This window comes from Canis aureus, chromosome 6 (genome assembly GCF_053574225.1).
Source record: "Canis aureus isolate CA01 chromosome 6, VMU_Caureus_v.1.0, whole genome shotgun sequence".
Lineage (NCBI taxonomy): Eukaryota > Metazoa > Chordata > Mammalia > Carnivora > Canidae > Canis > Canis aureus.
The window spans coordinates 49,084,600-49,104,237 of NC_135616.1; the positions used below are offsets into that span (position 1 = coordinate 49,084,600).

The 19,638-nt window shown below is 36.1% G+C and overlaps 1 protein-coding gene across 2 annotated transcripts in view; it reads right to left on the reverse strand.

The window, feature by feature from the left end:
- Window positions 1–1,891: 1,891 nt before the first annotated feature.
- The window catches only part of FMN2 (formin 2), a 378,878-nt gene continuing 361,131 nt past the window's right edge, over window positions 1,892–19,638 (reverse strand). For both annotated transcript variants that reach the window (XM_077901499.1, XM_077901498.1), the window contains 2 exons: window positions 5,212–5,293; window positions 1,892–3,438 (listed from right to left, as the gene is read on the reverse strand). In XM_077901499.1, the coding sequence (XP_077757625.1) occupies window positions 3,412–3,438; window positions 5,212–5,293 (109 nt within the window). In that variant the 3' untranslated portion in view covers window positions 1,892–3,411. The remainder of the gene's footprint in view (window positions 3,439–5,211; window positions 5,294–19,638) is intronic.

Consider the following 19,638-nt stretch of genomic DNA (forward strand, 5'->3'; position numbering starts at 1 on the left):
ATTTTTACTGAGTGCCACATAGTGCTTTTAATGTTACAGATTTAGTCCTAAAGGAAAAAAGTCTCTGTCTTTCTGGATTTAAACTTGAGTGGGTGACAGACTATATATGAATAACTATATAACTCCTTAATATCAGGTGTTCTGAAGAAAATGAAGCAGATTTAAGGAGATAAAGACTTGAGAGTTGCTTTTCTTGTTAGGCTTATCAGAGGTATCTCTGAGGCACTGACATTTTTGAAGAAACTGGACTGAAGCATCTCCTCCTATCACCTTTGTTGATGCACAAAGCTATATAGTTTGCCAAATAACCCAGTCAAGAAACCAGACTGTCATCTTAAGTTCAATATGCTTTCCTGTTTTTCACATATAAAGTTTTAAGAAGTTCTCATATATATTTTATCTCCTTAACATATCTTTTCTTCAGCACCAAGTTTCTATCTCTACTACTTTTATCAAGTCCTATTTCTTCCTTTGAGTTGCAATAGTTTCTTTAAAGTTGTTCTGGCCTCTGGACTTATATTTCTCAACATTGGTACCAGAATAGTGCTTATTATATCAAAACCAGTTCATGTTACCACTTTCAAATAACTTATTAGTTCCACAATGTACTACATACTTTTTTCCTTTTTTTTTTTTCCATACAGTTTCTTCTTATTCTTGGTGTAGAACTAATTCTACTACAGGTGTGGCAGACTATTTTGCACCTGTTTTCCATGCTTTTTTTTCTCAGCTTGCTACCTCTCTCAGAAGTGCATCATCATCCCCTCCTTACCAACCATTAGGAAAACTTTTTTTTTTTTCCATTAGGAAAACTTTTAAGACTGTGTTTCAAACAAGCTCTCAGGTGATGTCAATGCTGCTGATTCACTGCCCTACTATGAGTAGCAAGGGCATAGATAACTCTAAGATCCTCTTGACCCCAAGTTGTCATAAAATTCTACTATAAAATTTGTTTTACTATAAATGTTTTTCCTGTCTCTAGCAACATCTTTTGCCATTCTTTCTTGAATTTTATGCTCTGCTCCCTCCCTCTAATTTGAATTAGGTACAACTCCTAAAAGAAATGATGCTTTCTATGCCTTTGAGCACTATCTTTCCATTTGCAGATTTCTCTTCTCCTCCCTTCACTTGCCTAATACCCACTCATCCCTCTAGATTTAGCTTTTTGTGCTCTTGTTCATCATTTTTTAAAAGTAGACTCCACTACCAACATGGGGCTTGAACTTATGATCCTGAGATCAAGGGTCGCATGCTCTACCAACTGAGCCAGCCAGGCACCTCAGCTTTTTGTGCTCTCTGAATTAGACATTACAGTGAACATAATTGTTGCTTTATACTCTTCCCCTCCTCCCAGCTTGCTGAAGATCTTTGAGACATTAATAGCACCAGGCCTTCTTGACACAGTAGATAAGCCAATGTACAGCTGATAAAAGAGTTTATATTGAAAAATGATCAGACCTACATACAAAGCTTACCTTATGAAGTAAGAAAACTCTTTTCATGCTTCTCCATTAGCAGAGTGCTTAGTTTTCTTCTATTTCCTCTTCTATGTACATCACATCTGCACCATAATTTTCCCCTTTTTCCCCAATAGCCCTTCACCACTTAATCTATATCCAATGAATTTTTGGATCTAACTTTTAACTTTTGGAAAAAGGATTTCTCAAATATTAATATATTTCTGCTCATAAGTGGGAAGTACTTCTTCCTTAAGATTGAATAAGAAGCATTTCAATTTTTTTCAAATACTCAACTACTAACAACTGTTATACTTGAAATAAGAACTTAAAAAAAAACTTCAAAGAGTCTAACTTATTTTCCTCCAGTGTTAAATATGGTGACTACATTTTGCAAGTATCCTTAGGCAATACACACACAACAGGCACAGAACTCTAATTTTATTATTCATTTTATTTTCATATAAATTAACATCCTAGAAAAATCGAAATAGAAACACTAAATACAGTATTGCACATAGCGATCTTTGTTAAATGCCCTATTATTTCAGTGAAGAATGGTAATATACACATTGGAGGGACTGAAGGAGACAGGAAGACTACAAAACAAACAAAATCCACTACTCTTTCTTTGCACTTAAACTACAAACTAAAAGGTAAGAGACCATATTTCACATAAATGCAAACAGAGTTATGATTCAGAACATTTTCTTTAAGTTCCTTTCCATAATTGGTTTCCAATAGCAAGAAATTCTCCCCTTTTATCAATGACCATAAGTGCCAACAAATATCATTAAAAAGAATCTTACGGAACCCCATCTATTAATATTAGACAAAACCATCACAATGCATCATGAGATGACTTTAACATACTCTCACAAAGAGTGGGAGATTTACTTTTTTACCCCTCAACGTGAAATAAAATAAAGTCCTTTCCTATGCTCCTTCAGATAACAAATCATTACATACTCATTTTACAGCTTTTAGTCACCTGCTATAACATATAAAGATAATCCAATCATGTAAAAATAGTCAGGCAGGTATGTTTAATTAACAGATGCCAATCCATCCAAAAAGTTACTTTTTTCCCTTTTTTGGCCAACAATTAGTTATGTTTGGCAATTTTATGAGCATCATTTATTTCAATTCCTTCAAAATATTGAGTCATGTTTTATTTGTGAAGGCCAATAGTAAAGTTAGAGAGGCACACCTTTAGTTTAACTTACTTTAGCTGAAGATAAGCTTTATGTAGAGTCTCAAAGAACACAGGGCTGATAAAAGCCCTCATTAAACTTAAAACTCTAATTCCTGCCTATATTAGATGATTTATAGGAATGGGTTTTCCTTTTGCTATATTTCTTCTATTCATTATCTGACTTGAGTAAAAAATGATAATCTTCTTTCACAAATATATAGTTATGGAGAGCAACCCAAGAGTTGGGAAAGCCTTGATCATGATATATAAATGGTACTTAAATTTTAAAATAGAAAATTTATATGTAGACATGAAACTGATACAAACAATTCACTAGAAATAACATTTTAACCATAAATCTAAATGCAGTGACATGGAGTACTGGTTGTCAGTAGAAAGTAAAGTGTTTTGCTGGGATAAGGAATATTCTCACAAAAGTAAATTTTAGGTTAACATTTAGCATGTTCAGCATTAATGCAAATATTGCCTCTTATACATGCTGTTTTGGTCTATCAATATAATACCATAAACTTTACAAAAAAGAAAAGGTGTCAAATTCTCCACTGGTCTACTGATTTTGCATTTTTATGAATGTACAGTAAAATTCAACAATCAGTGAACTGTCTAGAAAACACAAAGATTATGCAAGAGGTCAAGAGGAAAAATGAACAAAATGATGTAGTTTCCTTCCCGCCCTCAGGTCAGCTGAATTTTGTGGAAGTGGTTGCAGTGACTCATATTCATTCTGCTTTTCATTGTTCAGGTTTTCATGCTTATCTTTGCTTTCTGAAAATAAATGCACCAGATAAGAGTTATAGTTAGTAAGAAGAACTTTAAAAAATGTACGGAGTTTAGAATAGCCCAAACAAGATCTTTTCATTTGGATCAAATTCTCTGGGAAGAGGTTAAAGATCCACCAACCGGGCAGCCCTGGTAGCTCAGCGGTTTAGCGCCGACTTCAGCCCAGGGTGGGATCCTGGAGACCCGGGATCAAGTCCCATGTCGGGCTTCCTGCATGGAGCCTGCTTCTCCCTCTGCCTGTGTCTCTGCCTCTCTCTCTCTCTCTCTGTCTCTCATGCATAAATAAATAAAATCTTTTTTTTTTTTTTAAAAAAAAAAAGATCCACCAACCCATAAAGGAAAAAGATATAAGTAAAATCTGTTTTATCTTTAACAATTTTCACCAGTCAAAGGTGGTCTGGGTGGCTCAATCAATTAAGTGTCTCCCTTTGGCACAGTCATGATTCCAGGGTCCTGGGATCAAACCCTACATCAGGCTCCCTGCTTCTTATCCTCTCTACTTGTGCTCTCTCTCTCTTAAATAAATAAATAAAATCTTAAAAGAAAAAAAAAAGATTTTTCACCAGCCAAATCACCAAATGTTTTTTAGGAAAAAAAAAAAAAAAAAACCTTTAAAAATTTAGCTTCTAACCAACATGAAAACATGGCAACTCATCTTTCTCATTCTCAATTCTATGCATAAATACAAAAATATGAAAATTGAACTGGCTGCTTCATTTCATGGTTAATGATTTAATTCTTTTCTATCCTTATAATGGCCTGATTGAGGTTAATTAATAATTATTCCTCCTCATTCAATGCATCCTAAGGTTGTACTTTAATCAAAAAGAAAATAAACTAAATCATAATATAATACTTACTATTAGAGAAGACTATGATGTAGAGAAACTAAAGGAAAAATATCTTTTAAATGAGGATATACTTCCTAACATTTAGGGTTCCTAAAACCCTAACATAAATAGGGTTTAATCACAGTTTACTCAAATTTCAATCTGGGTATTTTGATATCTTTACCATTTACACCACAATTAGACTAATCTGATTCAAAATGTTCCTCTTTTAAAGCCCAACCCAACTTTTAAAACAGCATCATTTACTTATTCTTGTGGTATCGTGATAAACTCTCAAAACATTCAAAACAATATTGACAGTGTCACAAGGGAAAACTCATTATTTTTACCAAGCCTTGGCTTCTAGGGTGCACAATATGGCATTTTAAAGAAGTGGGCAAGGAGGAATCTTAGATTAGTTTGTTAAACTCAGTCTACTGGCTGACAGCTGTCAAACAGCCAATTCTCTAGAGCCACTGATGGGTTCAAGCCAGGTCTGAGCTCCCTGGTCTGAGCAAAGGACAATACCACACTTGGCATTTTCCATCATGTTTTAGATCCCATTGGTGCTAACCCAATAACAGCCACTCTGGATTCAAATGCAGCCCTGTGCTGGTGATGCTTATGTAATGGAGAAAGTGAGAAACTGCCCCCCAACCCCCGCCAACACACACATATCCAGGTATCGCATTCCCTTAGTAGATTTGTCTTTATTCTTAAGCTTCAGGTACTAGATACTGAGATTCTCCTAGCCTTTTAGGCCTGATTAAAGGCATAAAGAAAAGGAGATCCTTCAGTCAGAGCATTTCATTCACACTTAGGAGAAAAACAATTAAAACATTATTATGTGAGTTTGTATATATTGTGAAGACAGTGTTTAAAAGTCAAAGCAAATCACAAGTTAAAAAGAGAAGAGTTAAATACTTACAATTCCAGAGTCATGTCTTGGTTTTATTTTATAAAGTGATTTTCCCTTTTTCTGTCTACACACCTCTTCGGCTTCTTTTACCCTGGGTGGAGAGAAGACACATGTATTTAAACAAAGACCTATACAGATCACTGCAAGCCACCTTATGGTAGGTGAGCAAGTTATCAACTCATTCAGAATTTGAATTATTGGAGAAAATAATAACGTATACACAGGAACATTATTAACATGTAATTCAAAAACACTGAATATTAGAGCTAGAGACTAACTCATTCAGGGGTTCTCACCTTGGAATCAAAGGATGTCAAAAAGAATGTTATACAAACACATTAAAAAATTTAATTATCTACATTTCATCTTATATTAAAGGAGTCTCATGTATATTAAAGGAAATAGCGCTCATTTTCAGGTGAGGGTACTGAGAGTGGCTCCATTAAACAGGATCGGCAACCATTACATAAATCTGAAACATTAAAATAATTAAACAGTATTATCGAAAAACTCATATGCTTATTTAAAATTATTTCAGATTCACTTTCCACATCATACTTACCCATGCATAAAAGTCATCAGCAGTAAATCCCTAGGCAGGTTTTAAAAAATTGAGCTTCATTAAGCAACAACCAATCATTTATTTGAAAACAGAAAATAGAGTGTGTGCAATAATAATGTTTTGACATTTCTTTTTAAAAACACATCCCAAAGAAAACAGCATTGAATTTACCAGAGGAACAGTTAAGAGATGTTATTTGGAGGTAAGTTCTCCATTACATTCTAGATCTGCTATTTGATTTTGGGTAATGTCCTGATACCACCAACTCTTGTATTCCCTGAAATACTAAAAGGGCTTAATAATATATAAAGGCACTATTATTATTACTACACAGAATTGTTGCAAAGATCACAAAATTTTTATTTAAAAAGTAATTTATAATTTGTAAAATGCTATAAAGTATATGTGATTGTTTTAATTAAACAAATGGTAAGGAATCTGTAAACTAGGATTATATTAGTAAAAAGGGGTGCCATAAAAAGGAAAATAACCTGCCAGGTTAATTTATTTATTATTACAATTTCCCTTGGGAATTAAAAATGGAGTATTCCTAGAGAAACTAAAAAGGCCATGACTTATCTTAATAAAAGACTTTTTATATAGATCTTGAAGCTTATTTCCTGAAAGAAATGAACTATAAATATATTTTTTTAAGCCCTATGGTCAAGAATTCCTCTGCCCTACAACTGAATGAATCCTGTTTTGAAACAGTGGAATGAAGCAAATGATCCAGCACAGCAGCTATAAGACTGATACTAGAGTTTACATTAAAACATAACAAATGAAAGTAATTCCTTCTGGACATAAAATGCCTGCTGAGTTGATATTGTTAGTAATTCCAGAAAATGATGACAATTTAGAAGACACTTCATTGTTACTACTTTTATTACTTTCTACCCAAGCCATAAATTGCCTTTAATCCTTCCTCCAAACATTTGAAGACAAAGACATTTTCTTTACAACAAACAAAGGATTGCAGAGTTACCATCTTCCTCTGGAATAGCTACCAGTAAATTTAAGTTGAAATATTTGGACAGGGAATTAAAAAACCTTTTTTTTAAGCACTTAGCCAAAATCCAGTAGATCCCCTCTTAACTTTACTTGGAACTCTAAAGTATTTTATAACATTTATTTAAAAAAATATACTTTACAAGTATTTAGATCACCAAAGCATCTTAATTTTCTCACCATCATATTTATTTTGTTTTTAAAACACATTTTTTCTAAGGATCACAGGGAGACAAATCTAATACAAACAGATTTAATTTTTTACGCAAAAAGAAATTCAGCCATTCCTTACAGTAGAGATGACAAAAGCAAAAGAGAATGTGCGTCAAGGAACCCTCACAAGATCTAGCTTACTCCTTCGATCATTTATGGAGCAGTAACTCCAGGTCAGGCACTGGGCTCGGCTGTTTTATAAGGACAATTACATTCAATGTCTAATAAGAGAGCTACACACACAAGCAAGTAAATATGAAATGTGCATTAAGCACCACCTAGGTTTGGAGAGGTCCAGCTGTGTCCCAGGAGGGTAGAGGTTGTGAAAATCTTTCTGGAGCAGGTTGACAGCTGAGCCTTGCTTCAAAGAGAAATCTTAACTGCTCATACTTTCCTTGGAAGGGGAAATGGGACAGAGGATGAAGAATAATACAGGATGATACGTGCAAAGGCCAAGTAAGACAAGGAGTATAGCAGAACATACACACTTCTGGCCTGTGCTGCCATAGGATCTCCATTACCCTAGAGGCCAGTGCTAGAGAGCTGGCTGGCTTTATGCTCCGGGTTCTGATGCCCATGGCTGAGGTGAGTCAGTCACTGCATCCTAGGCACCTCAAGACAGGCACAAATAAATGATGTGAGGAGCTGAGAAACTAAGCGCCAGAACCTCAAGGAGCTGTTCTTTGGATTTGGAAGCACAAGCATGGAGCATGTGTTAAAATGCAATTTTCTGGATCTGTTTTACTCTGGTGCAGTCCCCGGTGGGGGGTGGGTTGGGGAGAGGGGTATATTTCTAAGTAGTTCCTAACTAGAGGACATGATGAAGACAGCCTGTAGGCCACACTGCTTGCCCCGGCCCCGAGGTATTCCCCTGAAGCCTGGACTGGGCAGCTGCACTGAGCCCCGACCACTGTGTTTCCTCACCCCTCTCTCCTTCCAGTGCACACCGGGTCCCAGCCCACACCCTGAGATCTTGCTCACTTCAGCACTTTGTGCTAGTGCCCCTCCTAAGCTTCCCAGCAAATGTGGCTTCTTACAAATGCCAATTTTATTTCAACAAAACTCTGACAACAAGAAATTTTTTCCACACTTTAGGCAGGAAAAAAGAATGTGTCCCTGGAGGTGAGATACGCTGCCAGAGTTGGCAGAAATAAGAAGCATAACGAGGGAGAAGCCGGGAAGGAGGGGGCCGAGGCAGCTGTCCATATGAGTGTCTCCTGCTCGCTCTCCATCTGGGCGAGCGTGGCGGGCTCGTCAGCTGGCTCGTCCAAGTTAGGCCTATTGAGTAACTACTTGTACATGTTCCATCCTCCTTCCCTCCTGCCTCACCCCTCATTCAATCACACTGAAAATTTCTTAAACTGAGTAGGAAAAAGATGTATATCTCATAACTAGACATCACTAGGCCTTAAGTGAAAAAGCATGGTGGTGATAACATTTCAAACAAGAAGTAAAAATGGCCACCACGTCCTGCTTGGAAAGGAGGTGGGGAGTAAAAAGACGAATGATACTTTATAAAGAGAGAAAGGAGAGAGAGGAAACAAAGGCTAGGTGGAAGAAGAAAGTCCTTGGCTTCCAAATGTCGTCGGCACTTGAGTTTAAACTCCATTTAGGGTGAGGGCTATGGATGGTATGCAGACAAAGCTCTAATGCTTGATTCATGAAGACATGTTCTTTTGAATCTGGCTGCCTTCACACAAAGGAGACTGCCAGGGCATTTATAAATCACGATTTCACCCTCTCAGAGAACTAAAAAGGGAAGTAAAAAATTTCAGATGACATCTTTGATAGGCTTACTTAACAGTTGCAACTTCCAATCAGCAATCTAGATTACAGAAAGAAAACATGAGCAAAAAACAAACCATATGATAATGAAAATTCTTCATTCATCATTTTTAGTGGTCTTGGAAAAACAACAACACAAAAAAGCAGGGATTAGAAAACAAGAAATACAGCATTACCAAAAAAATAAAATAAAATAAAAGGAAATATAGCATTACCTTTTAGAAGAGAAGGAAAAGGATACTGAGCAGTATATAATGGCTATAAAATTTGATGTTTATGTTAATATTTCACCGCCATAGCTTCTATTGACTACAGAACTTCCAAAACAAAACTATGCTGAATAAATATCAAACGTGTGTACTTATCCCTTACATGGAAGACCAAATGTAATCAGAAAATGAGGCATTCTTTATTTTTAAGGGAGAATTTAATTATAGGAAATAACCAGAAGACATATATGGAATCAGGTTCGGCAAACAGAGTAGGAGACCAATTTGAACAAAACAATTTTTGTCACAAGAAAGGTTTCATTCAGACAACAATTGGGAAGAGTGACAGGAATCACTGCGTGATTCCCAGAAAATAGAAACTTGGTCCACTTAAGGGCCAACTCTGTATAACCAATTTTGAATAAAGTTTTTCTGAAAAAAATAAAACTTTTCTCTTTAATAACTAGAATGATTTACCTCATACCTGATAGCCCATGCTTGTCCCAGCCTTCGTCACTGCTGTAATGTGCTGATACAGGGCTATGCTCACGGCCTCCTAAGATACATACATACATCGTGGCTTGCCCCTGCATGGATTTAACACTGACTTGGCTTTGCTTTGTGTCCACTTGTTAAGGTTTGTGTTTCTGGCTAACACAGCAAGTTGTGCTCTCATCTTGCTGGTGCCAGTATGCCTGCCTTGAGTAGAGACTTTATCTTCTTCTAATAACTTCTATCTTCTCTAGACAGGAAAACCAGATAACAGAGCTAATTTAAATAGGCTTCAAATTAGAGCAGTAAGACTGAGTTCAATTCTAGCTAAACGAATAGAGTTCCTGGACCTGGAGGCAGTACTTCCAGCTGCCACAGGGGCTTCTCCCTTACGCCGCATACCTCCCACATACTTCAGAGTTCCCAACTGTGTCTGGAAGGCTGGGGAGGCCAGAATTCTGACTTACAGATAGGCAGGGCTTTACTGCTCTAAATGTCTAGGAGTATAAGATTTTAGGACCATGTCACCATATTGTACCACCCAACCTGCTTACTCAGTGGGTTGTCCACAAAGATGGAAAGTAATGCTGGAATCAAGGTAAAATCTGAAATTCAAGCTTATCAAGGTAAAGGAGTGTGACATCATTAATTGGTAATGACAGATTTTGTGATGCATCAGAGAACCACTTACAGGATAGGGAGGGAAGCATTTGGTGAGGAACAGGACTCTGAGATTATCCCTCAGTTGAAACTGTTTTCTCAGTCCAGGGCAAACCGACTGAGAAAAACAAAACATCTTTAAGTACTAAAGCTTAAATTTAAGCTTACTTAAAAAACTTTACATTAAATTTATTTTCTAAAAAAATAAAGTTGTAAATATAACGTAAAAAAGAAAAATACATATTAATACATCCATAGGATTCTTTTATTCCTTCTATGCAAATACCCTAAGTTGTAACATCTTCATTTGCTTTTAAAGAGTTATGAACTCAGAAGTTATGAAGCATAGAAAATTTGCCCAGGACAATGAAAATGTTTTTAAAGTCTATATTAGAGACAAGGCAGAGGTAGATGGTAGAATGAAAAAAAATACTTTTTAATTACAGAATTTCCTGAAACTAATTTGCATTCCAATTATTATTTTTATTTGGGTATTTTTAAAAACAAATGAAAAGTTTCTCAAATTTTGTCCTTAATATAACCGGACACATTTGACCTAAGGGTTATTCTAAACAGAGAGAGTGGTTTCTTATTTCTCTCCTAATAAAGATGTATTTTTTTCTGCACGTTTCCCCCCATCCCCAGACCCATTTATTGTCAGGCAAACATATACAAAAAGTTCAGTGTGATTAAGTTTAAAGACAGTTTGTGAGATGAATAAGGGAGATACACTCTGGCAGAGAAACAGAGAAAAGAAACCAGACATCCCTGAGGCCTGCAGGCAGAATAATTTTTATCTACCTTCTAGAGCAAAAGCCAGGCTGGCCACAATCTTATCAAGAAAACAGATACGCTCTCATCATTCAATCGAAGGAGAAAGGGAGTCACTTTTCTGCCACTAAACATTAATAATTTGGTCTAAATAAGTATCTGTGGCAGACGGATTCATTTCCTGCTGGCTCCAATGAGACTTGCTGGGAGTAGCCTGATTCCTTACTGGAGCCTACAGCCTGCAAGAGATTTAAGCACAGCCTGGCGCTGGGATGTCACATGTTGGAGGTCTTGATACACAGATTAATAAGCTAAGAGTAGACGTAATTATCATTATTACCAATTCACAATGTACTTCACTGAAATACAACACCATCATGTCTGCCAACAAATTTACAATTTTTTTAAGAGAACGGGGGGAAAAGACACACATATATACACACAGAGAAGGCAGGCAGCCTTTAGACAAAGGCTGGTTAGGAGTGCCAGCTTTAAAGTTGTGGGTCTCTCTCCCTCCAGGTAAAAGACAGAAATAGGTATTAGATGCCTTCTGGAATTAAAGGTAGATCTGGGGGAGGTTACTCCTGTCTATCTTCTCTCCTGTATAACTAATGATCTAAAATACACACACAAAAGTACCACAAAGCCCCTGACAATATAATGGGAACAATCAACCAGAAATGCCACTTATCGTTATCCTCAAGTAAAAAGAACTTCAGTTTTCTCAGGCATATATGAATTTCTGAATGTTATTATTGACAATCTCAGACTTTTCAGAGAGAACATTATACTTGTTACCTCAAACAATTATGGAGAACAATCAGAATGAACACAAAATTGCCCTTGACTCAAGAAAACCAAGCTTTAAGAATACCTTTCAGTTTCTTTGATGTAACAAGAGAACAGCTCAGTATGAGCTGAAGAAGGGGTTGGCACAGATGCCTCACACATGGTACTGTACTCATATCACGGTAAGACATGGTGCATGCAGGCCACTTCTATCAATGATAGTAGCTGAATTTTGAGAAATATACATGGTGTAAAATCTAGGATTCCATGACAAAATACACGTTCTCTGTTTATGTTTTAAAAACTGCAAATATATACATAAAGCCAATAAGCAGAATGAGGTTCATCAGTGTTTCCTAGAGGTATATGTGGGTAAAAAGAGATGCACCATTTATTCAGAAGAAAACATATTCAACCAATCAAATCGATCCCTATGGTCTAAATCTCTTTGGTGACTGTCTAAGATTCTAAAAATGTAGAACATGGATGAGCTACCTCAGAAAAAAAACTTTCCTATAGTTTTGGAATGGTAATAGATAACAAAAGATGGCCATCGATGTCTGCCACTATGCTCTCATTTCAAAGCAAACAAAACACCCCTCTCCCCAACAAACACAAATCGTCATTCATATTAGCCCTTCTGTGGAATAAAAGTTGTCAATCCTTTCCTAACTGGCAAGCCCACTAGCACTTTCTAGTTCTTACCTCCTCCACCACGATAATCACTCTGAAGTGGTTAACTAGTCCCTAATTTTAAAATTCTCTTATTCTTTGTCCTTGAAGACTTTCTGAGTTTTCCAAGTATTTTTTTTGGACATGCTTCCTCAATCTCTTTTGGTGCTTATTTGTTAAACTTCTCTCCCTTACCCAGGGTCTAATCTTGACTCTGTGGTATCTATAGGCAATCTCTACTTTATAATTCCAACTGTAATGAAGACTTTCAGATCCATACCTCTAGTTCTGATCTTTCCCCTGAGCTCCAGATACCAGTGGACATTTTTCTTTCCTCCCTTACCTGGTCCTCCTTGGTTAAGAATATAACCATCCATAACCATTCATCCTCTGAATCCTTTCTCTCCCTCCTCACCAGCCCTCCATATATATGCAAATGGTTAACAAGTTCTGTTACTAATGATTCCTTAGTAATGATTTTTAAATCTGTCCCAAGCTAAATTCCACTGTACCTGATTGTTTTTCAAGCTTCTCCTTATGTCTAGACCACTGCTTGAATGGCATTCACACTGGTCTAATCCATCCTTTACAAATGTCCAAAACATGGGAATCATCTGAGCCACTTATTCATTTGCCAAGAAAATAGTTTAAGTTTCTTAGTAATGGTATTCAAGGCCATTTGCAACTAACCTAATTTCTCCTTAGTCTCTACAATGTTCCTTTGGTTCCAACCATGCAGAAACACTCCCCACTCCAATGGGAGGTCTTTGCTAAAACTGTTCCTCTGGGTCTACCCATTTTTTTCTCCTCCTTCCATGGCTCCTTCAAGTTAAGCTCAAAAAAATCTTCCTATAGAAAGTATATCTGACCATCTAGGAAGGCTTATTTTAAAGACTTACAGCTATTCATATATCTGTCTTTTGCTTTGCTGAATAGTAAGTCCTGTAGATTAGGGATCATGTACATTCATTTTTACATTCCCATGGATAATAATAAAGCTGATACAGGTAAGTATTCACTAGATGTTTGAAAAGTAACTGACTAAATGAATAAATGATGATGAACAGGGAAATTAAAAGTAAGCTAAAAAAAATCACAGGGATAAATTTTGACAAATAACTAGGACTTTGATTTAAATCTCTTGTTTCTGCCTTCCTCTTCCAGTGAACTCCGCAGCAATGAGTCTGGATGTCCAATTCACATTTTGAGTAAGCTATGCAGAGTTCTATTTGACCTGACCTTTGAGTTTACTGATTTACTATTATAATTCCATCCATAAATAACAGTGTAGTTAAACGAATGTACATAAAATTTATGAAAGAGTTTAGTATATCATATTCATTTTCTCCCATCTTAAAGAAAAACTAAGTTTATATACATTATATGAATCATTAGGAGCCTTTAAGGATTCCACATGAAATCATGTTACTAACTCTTATTAGCCCTTAGGTTAGTAGCAAAAGATAAATGACATAGATGTAATAAATCTTCTTTTCAACAAAGCATTTAAAGAATCTCTAATGGGATGTCTGCAGACTAGAAAGAGAAATGATAGGGAGTTGGATACTTAGATGAATTTATGATGGTCAAATATACTAAAAAAAAGATAACAGGGTGTCATTACATATGATTATGTTCCTGTTTTACAAAGCAACCCATTGAAGAGGATCAAGCACAATTAACTAGTAAAATTTATACAGAGACTGTTTTAATAAACTGTCTTAGCAATCACAGATGTCCAAAAGTTGATGATTTTTTATTTGAAGAAAGTGAACATTTACAGTAAGCCAGTGGTGTACCAGACACAGTGTGTGAGTGAGTGAGTGGTTCATGTGTACCACTTCATCCAACCATCTGGCAACCAAGCATGAGAGATGCCATTATGCTCTTCTGAAAAGGAGGAGCCTGGGACTCAGTGAGGTTCTTGAGGTCACATGATAATGGAATGAATAACTTGGTCAACTTCAGAGTCTGCACTCTTTCCATATCATTCCCACTAGAAAGGGTACAAAATCATGGGCTTAATGTCTACCTATTAGTACTGTAAAAAAAATGGTATTCCCATAATGGGAAGTAAACTAGGGTAGATAATGTTCATTTTACTTCCTATTTTACTTCTCTTTCCTTTTAGAAAGCTTCCACAGAGTAAGTGTCTTAAAAGACACTATGATATAAGCTCCTTGAAGTCAAAGAATGCAATGTCTTTCCTTTTCATATCTCATGCCCAGCACAGCATCTGGCTCATCACAGTAACATCTAACACTTACTAAGGACTCCTTATATGCCTGGCACTAGGCTAAAAGGGTTTTACAGATGTTACCTCCTTTAAATAGAGGAGAATAATAATCCCATGGAGTAGATACTATTGTTTCCCAACTTCTACAATGAGGAAACTGAAACCTAAAATGGTCAAATTACTTGCTTGGGGCCATATACCAATTTGTGGCAGGGCTGTGGTTCAAATCCAGTCAAACTAAGAAAATCAACCTTCACAGTTTGGTTTTAACCACTGAACTTTGCCTTTTACTACCCAAATCCATAGGTAAGATGAAATACATAACTATTGATATCTTCTATTTATTTCTATGTATGTATTTATCATATACCTATATATTTCCACTTGCTATATTAATTTATATTTATCATTTATATATTTAGAAGCATTTGATGCTTAAAGACTGAATCTTTTACAACTCTGAACATATAAAGTGTTGCAGTTCAACGTGATGTTTGAGAAGAGAAACTATTGAGAAAAATGGGTACATGTATTTTATTACATACTGGGGAGAAGTACTATAATTGCACAAATTTTGAACTTTACTCAAGGAAAAGTAGCAGTGGAAACACAACAGGCTATAGTGTTCATCTTTGAAAAAGGAAAGTGTGTAAGACTGGAGAAAACAAAGCTACTACCACATTTTCTTGATTCTAATTTCTAGAAGATTATTTTTGATGTAGTTCTCTGAATAAGCATGTGAATTGCAATCAGTACTAACCTAAAAAATACAGAAGGAAGAGGCTTTTTTTACACAAATCTTCAATATATATTTTAAACTATTAACTCAGTAAAGACATTTCTGAAGACAGGGAAGTCAACACACTCTTCAAGTATGTTCAGGTGCTTATTGGTGACCTAATCTGATACAGACATAAAAGTCTGAAAAATCCAGGATAGTCAGCATATTTCCTTAATTGCAGCACATTGCAATGCTCTGAACTAAACAGGAGTAGGTGGCAAGTGCTGGAAAGGCTGACATTCTGTGCTACTGAAGAAGGAAAATATAGTTGCTTCACGGAATCAACAGCAAGGTTCACATTCCAACTGTGTAAATAAAGAACCTGAACTAAACTCTGTCAAACCAAGAGTATCCTTTTTTTTTTTATCATGTTCTTCCACAGGAATTAAACATGGCATCAGAAAAAGCTGAGAAATCTGGAAGGTACTATTTAGAACTTTTTGAGATGCTTAGACAATAAGCTTTCAGCAGTCATTGAAAATAGGAATATTTGTGTTCATACACATGCTAGGACTTTTAAACTCCTCATCACATATTTTTCATCAGTAATTCAAAATCTCTGGTTTATTTATTTATTTATTAAAGATTTTATTTATTTACTCATGAGAGAGAGAGAGGCAGAGACACAGGCAGAGGGAGAAACAGGCTCCACGCGGGGAGCCTGACACGGGACTCGATCCTGAGATGCCAGGATCACGACCTGAGCTGAAGGCAGCACTAAACCGCTGAGCCACCCAGGCTGCCCAAATCTCTGGTTTATTAAAAAAGGTTTGTTTTTCTCATGGATCTTGCAATAGAGACTATTTTAATTCTATATTAGATGTGGATTTACATGGAATTTACAAAAGTAGCTCAGCTGATGTGCCCTTTATCTGAGTCCCAACAGAATGACCATGTTCTTTCTATACATATTGAAGATTTTTAGATTTCCTAAAAAAAAAAGGTCTAATAACAATCCCTGGTTCTACAAATTTATGATAGCAAATAAAACAAATTTCTGTCATACATGATGATCAAAACTATAACAAAATCACATGTGACAGCAAAATTAATCTTTTATTGCAGGAGAATAATGGTGTTTACTACATTTGACATTTTTCATGCAAACATCGTTTTACTCTTTCCACATGTTATTTTCTTAATGTCAGTGATTTTTTTTGCATATGGTTCAGAAACATTTTTGATTATAGCTAGTGAGATATAAACTCAAGCTGCTGGTACATACACCATGGCTTTTGTTTTGACACTTCTCTAGCAAAAGATGACATGTATGAATAACTTGGATCCTATTTTTTAAAGACCTTTTTTTTGTTGTCGTGGGGAGGAATTCAAGGGCTATTAGACATGGAAATTAGTTTATAGAGAGTTTATCACATTTCCTCCCTGTAAAACTCATAAAAGAGTACCAGAAAGCTATTTATATCATGATGCTTTAGGATTATGCAAGAGGAAGTACGGCTTAATTAAGGGGAAGATGTGGGAGATACAAGGCAGGAATGGGATCAAGGAAACGCACATATTAAGGGAGAATAAGGGTCATAATAGTTCCTCTCCTGGATTATTCCTATCCGGCTAAAAATATGCTGTTTATCCCATCATCATCAAAAAACAAAAAACCCTAATTCACCTTCCTCTCCAGCTGGACTTCTTTTCTCTGTGACCCTTTCTACGCACAAGTTCCTGTGCTCACTGTCTCCACTTTTCTGCTCCCTTCTCATCAGACATCTGTACCCAGCCACTGGATAGACTATTCTTGTGGATGCCATCAATTCCAGTTCCAATTCCAAGGTCACTTCTTGGTCCTCACCTCCTTCATGTGAATACTAGCAGCATTTCACATGGTTCTTCTTTTAAGCTCCTCCTCCTTAATTAAGCCCCTTCTGCACCCTGCCTGGCAGGCACACCCTTTCCATACCCACTTTCTACTTCTCCCTCCTTGCTCACTCTGTTCCAGCAACTTCAGCCTCCTCCCTAAATATGCTCCTTCCTCAGGCTTTGTACTTGCTGTTCTCTCCGTCTGAAATGTTTGGTCTCCAAGTATCCACTAGTTTATTCCCTCACAACCCTCAAGTCTCTGTTTATAGTCAGACCACCACCTCCTACAACTCGCTTTTTCCTTCACCCTACTTTATTTTTTTGTCAAAGTCTGCATCAGTCCTCCTAGGGTATGTTAATTTAGATTCAGAAGGCCAGGATTTGGTTTTGTTTACAGCTCCAGTGCCTGGCATATAGTAACCACTTAATAAATTCTTGTTGAATGACCTCAGTAAAACATGCGAACAAGTCATAAGTTCACAGTGAAGAATGCAGAAATGGTGTTCAGAATTGGAAGAAAGTAGAAGGCACCGCAGGGAACAATTATAAAGGACAATTAAAAGTTGCATAAAAGCATTCTTGACTTCTCATCCCCCTCATGTTTCCCAGGATTTATCTCAGAATCTCCATTCCTTAGAGAAGCTACCTTAGGCTGGAGAACACTGATTTTTAAATAGCCTTGCTAGGAAATTTCTCCTAGAGCAAGAAAGGTGAAGGGTATGGCCTTGCTGATACTGGGAGTGTTAAGAAGTATAATTGGTTGTGTAAGACATAATGCCAGTAAGGGCACAGCAGGAATAACAGATGATGTGGCCCAGGCTGGGCAGGAAGCTCCATCCATGAATGGATGAATGGATGAGATTCTAGAACAATGGAAAGAACCACAAATGTTCTATCATGGTGATGGAGAACTTGATAGTATTTTCATAGCTAACCTTAAATGTGAAGACCCATTACATGGACAAAGGATTGGATTTGTGTGTTTGAGAAGGAGTAGAATTAGGACTAGTGAATACAGTGCTCAGTCAGCCAGATAACTCTTCATTCTGTGATCCTTTACCCCAAACCTCTGGGGCCAGTTGGATTACAGAATTCAGAACCTTCTAATTTCAGACAGAAAGATGGTACATAACACTACCAAATGGGTCTGACATAGCATGAAGTAATCAAACATGTTACCATTTCTGTAGTAGACATATGAACATTCATAGTAAGTGGGATGAATAAAAAGTTCATAAATAGTCTCACATAAATTGAGTTTGCCAAAAACTTATGAAAAAATGTTTGATGACAGAGGTGTTTTGGATCTCCAAATTGTAGACAAGGAATTATGGCTCTGAACTATAAAACTATGAATAAAGCCAAATCTGTAATAATACTTGTTCTCAGTGTTTGTGAACTCTATTATCCCTGTTAGGGAATTCGCTATACCCTCAGGTGGAAAATAGGAAATGGACACTAATAATTGAGAATTTGGATGTGACCACTTAATTCTTAATTTTTCTTTGATCAGCATTACTAGGAAATTTGATTTTAGTAACTACCTGCAAATGCTGAAATATATATTTTATTGAAGTCAGCACATTTTTTTCCTTTTTACTATGATCCACTAGCTCTCTGATGGTCCCATTCTTGTCTCTCTTAAGCTAAGTGGTTGTGCATGGTCCTTGAATCTCATGTGAATGTTAGGGACACAGTAATAGACCATAACTACTGGTAAAGTATGCTGTGAGTTCTTTTTCTTTATTAATGATAGATGAAGTAGAAAGCTTTTAAAAAAATAGAAGTCAATTTAAGCTTTCTTCATAATAACATCATTTTTACTTATTTGGATTTCTATTTTTTTCCTGAATGGTTTTATGTGAAATTTCCAATAACTCTCGATCCACAGCCCATCCACCTGTTCAGCCATCTAGTCATTTATCTATGATATTAAAAAACAATTGCCTTTTGACTTTTTTATCTAATTAGTCCATCAACATTCTCTAGCTTCTAGTTCATGCTCTAAAATATTTTAAAAAATTAATAGAGACCATAAAAAATAAACCCATGTACACACTCAATACAGAATTAAGAGTATTTCTGCTCTAAAAACAACACATGAATTTAAGAATACATTGATTACATCTAGGACTTTCAAAATGAAAGCTTTTAAGTTATCTGTGAGCATCTGAAATTCTCTTACCTGCTGAAATACACTTTTTTAACTATTCTTCATCTCATTTACCTCCCCCATACATTTGGAAAACTTTAATGTGGCCAAATGGAATTTTATCAAAATGTTCACCCCTAGGCCAATGTTCACCCCTTTGAACCAAAGAGGTTAATTTTTTTAAAGAAAGTTAAGAAAAACTATGAATATGCTTTCATTTCTGATGTTTTATCCTTGCAATATATGTATTACCTAAATGTATAATGATAATTAGAATATTTTAAAGAGTTA